Below are 2,563 nucleotides of genomic sequence, written 5' to 3'. Positions count from 1 at the left end.
TATGGAACTTTCTAGAAAGTCAAAGAATAGAACTACCATTATGATCTCACAATTACACTTCTGAGTACAGGGTCCTCAAACTACGGCCCGCGGGCCACATGCAAAAACAAATATTGTATTTGTTCCTGTTTTGTTTTTTTACTTCAAAGTAAGGTATGTGCAGTGTGCATAGGAATTTGTTCATAGTTTTTTTAAAAAACTATAGTTTGGCCCTCCACCGGTCTGAGGGACAGTGAATTGGCCCCCTGTTTAAAAAGTTTGAGGACCCCTGATCTGTACACTCAGAGATGTGTCCTTTTTGTTTTATGGAACCTTTTTAGGAGATTATTAGGGACTCTGCTTACTTGGTTGTCATTGTTCAAGCTTTAAGTGATCTAAATTTAATTGTTTAGCTAACTAATATTTAATTCCCCTTTCCTCCTATAGCTTTCACAAAATTGATCACAGTAAATGGACAAGAATATCATCTTCAACTTGTAGATACAGCTGGGCAAGTAAGTATCTCTCGTCTCTTTCTCTCCTACAGCACTTGTGGCAGTCCTGGCCGAGGCACTGACTACACACAGCAGCAAGGCCAGGAAGACCCTGGGACTTCAGGCCATCTACTGTGTCTTAAGTCACTTGTGGCTGTTTTTCAAATAATTAACTTGGGTTTGTACTTTAGAATTGTCTTAAATATATTCATAACATTGTGAAGGTTAATGCTTACTACAGGAGAGGAGTTTTTTATTTTCTAAATTTTATGTCAGACTCACATTAGTGTTTTTTCTCCCTTTGTGATGTGTGTTCCCCTACATTGAGAACAAAAGTAAGTCTTTTCCAAGGGAAAGGCATGGGAGGTAGGGCAAACCAGCTGGCTTATAGATTGATTATTTGATTACTAGATTAAGGAGTGTTGGTTTGATTTGCTGGACAACAGGTAATTGCCAAAGGTTAAGTAACTTTAATAAAAACACGATCTTTTCACAGGTTAATGTGGGGACTGGATCGCCAGGGGAACTGACTGGAAGCAAAGGGTGGAAGAAATTAAGAGAACTTGAAGGGAACAAAGAAGCCCCTTTTTGTCGGCTTCATTTCCCTATTGCCATGGCACCCAGTCCAGCTTGTATAGAACCCATTCTGTTAGGCTGGCTTTATTACATTTCACTGATGGGTGGGGAGTAGGAGGAGCCGCGATGTTGGATTCTAACTCCTCACCTTGCATCTTACGAATGACGAAGGACAGCTGGCAGGAGGTGTGCGTGGTGCAATCTAGTACCGGCTGCGTTAGGTGGGGGCTTTTACCTGGGGGAGTTGGGGTCATCCTGTCTTGTTTGGAATAAACTGCCTCTGCTTTATGCTTTGATGTGAACATAGATAGAAGGAAAGCATAGCCCCGAGTGAGGTAAGAAAATGTCGTCAGACCTCGCGGTTTTCTTAGAGCAGAGCCATCCTTGGCTTATTGTACAGGGTCCCGTACAGGGGCAGAATGGGGTCTGGCAGCTGCTGGAATGGGGAGCAAGAGAAGTCGCCAGAAGGGAATAATGGCACAGGGGATGCAGCCTGACCTGTAAACTAGTATAGAGGAGACTCAGGTGGAACCTGCTGTGGGTTTCTAGGGTTTGTATCTCTTACAAAGTGACTATAATTTATTGCCTAAAATGAGACACTTTTAAGAGTGAAGGGCACAGGTGTAATTATGCTGGGACAGCAGGTATACCAGAGTTCTGGGCAAAGAAAAAATAGCCGTGTTGTTCATAGTGGAGTGGATGTTATCAGGATTTCAGTTTGCCTTTATACCTTTTTTTTTAATCCTGACCCAAGGATATGTTTTTGTTGATTTTTTTTTTAGAGAGAGGGAAGAGGTGAGGGGGGGTGCAAAGATGTGAGAAAGAAACATCCACTGGTTGCCTCCTGTATCCGCCCTGACCAGGGATCGAACCCTCAATCTTTCGTTGCAAAGGGCGACACTCTAACCCACTGAACCACCTGGCCAGGGCTGTCTTTATATCCCTGTTTTGAATTTTCACCTAAGCTCGTGGGAACTGGGGCTGAGGGTGTAAATTGATCAGTCACATCCCTGTAGTGTTACTGTGGAAATAGCCCTCGTGGTCGGCCAGGAGAACCAGCACTTTGTGGTTGTTTGGAGTATGGGCTCTGCAGTCGCAGAGCCTGGGTTCCAGTCCTTGCTGTTCTTACTAACCAAGGACCTTGAGAAAGTCAGTGAACTGTTCTGTGCCTCGGACTTTTCATCTGTGAGATGGCAATAATTGTGGTGCATGCCTTCACAGCATCGTTGTGGGGTTGAAGAGGATTTGGTCCTAATTTGTGGATCTGTGATGCTTCTGAAGCTAGAGCAACGGCCTCATGTTGCAGCTCAATTGACATTTACAAATGGGGTAGAGAAACGCAGGTGTCTCCTACTTGGAGAAGAGCTGTCGTTGAAAACATTTGCGTGGAGAGATCATCCTATCTAATAATAGACAAACATGGTAATTAATCGTACCTCTGACATGCTTCCCATTGGCTAATCAGGGCGATATGCAAATTAACTGCCAACCAAGATGGCGGCCGGCAGCCAGGC

At 44.0% G+C, this 2,563-nt stretch overlaps 1 protein-coding gene across 1 annotated transcript in view; it reads left to right on the top strand.

The window, feature by feature from the left end:
* The window catches only part of RHEB (Ras homolog enriched in brain), a 23,087-nt gene that overhangs the window by 7,069 nt on the left and 13,455 nt on the right, over nucleotides 1-2,563 (top strand). The window contains exon 3 of the mRNA XM_015566227.1: nucleotides 427-494. Within this exon, the coding sequence (XP_015421713.1) occupies nucleotides 427-494 (68 nt within the window). The remainder of the gene's footprint in view (nucleotides 1-426; nucleotides 495-2,563) is intronic.

This window comes from Myotis davidii, unplaced genomic scaffold (assembly GCF_000327345.1).
Source record: "Myotis davidii unplaced genomic scaffold, ASM32734v1 scaffold762, whole genome shotgun sequence".
NCBI lineage: Eukaryota > Metazoa > Chordata > Mammalia > Chiroptera > Vespertilionidae > Myotis > Myotis davidii.
Note: the sequence above shows the minus strand (reverse complement) of the source record. Positions and strands in the feature narration are given on the sequence as shown.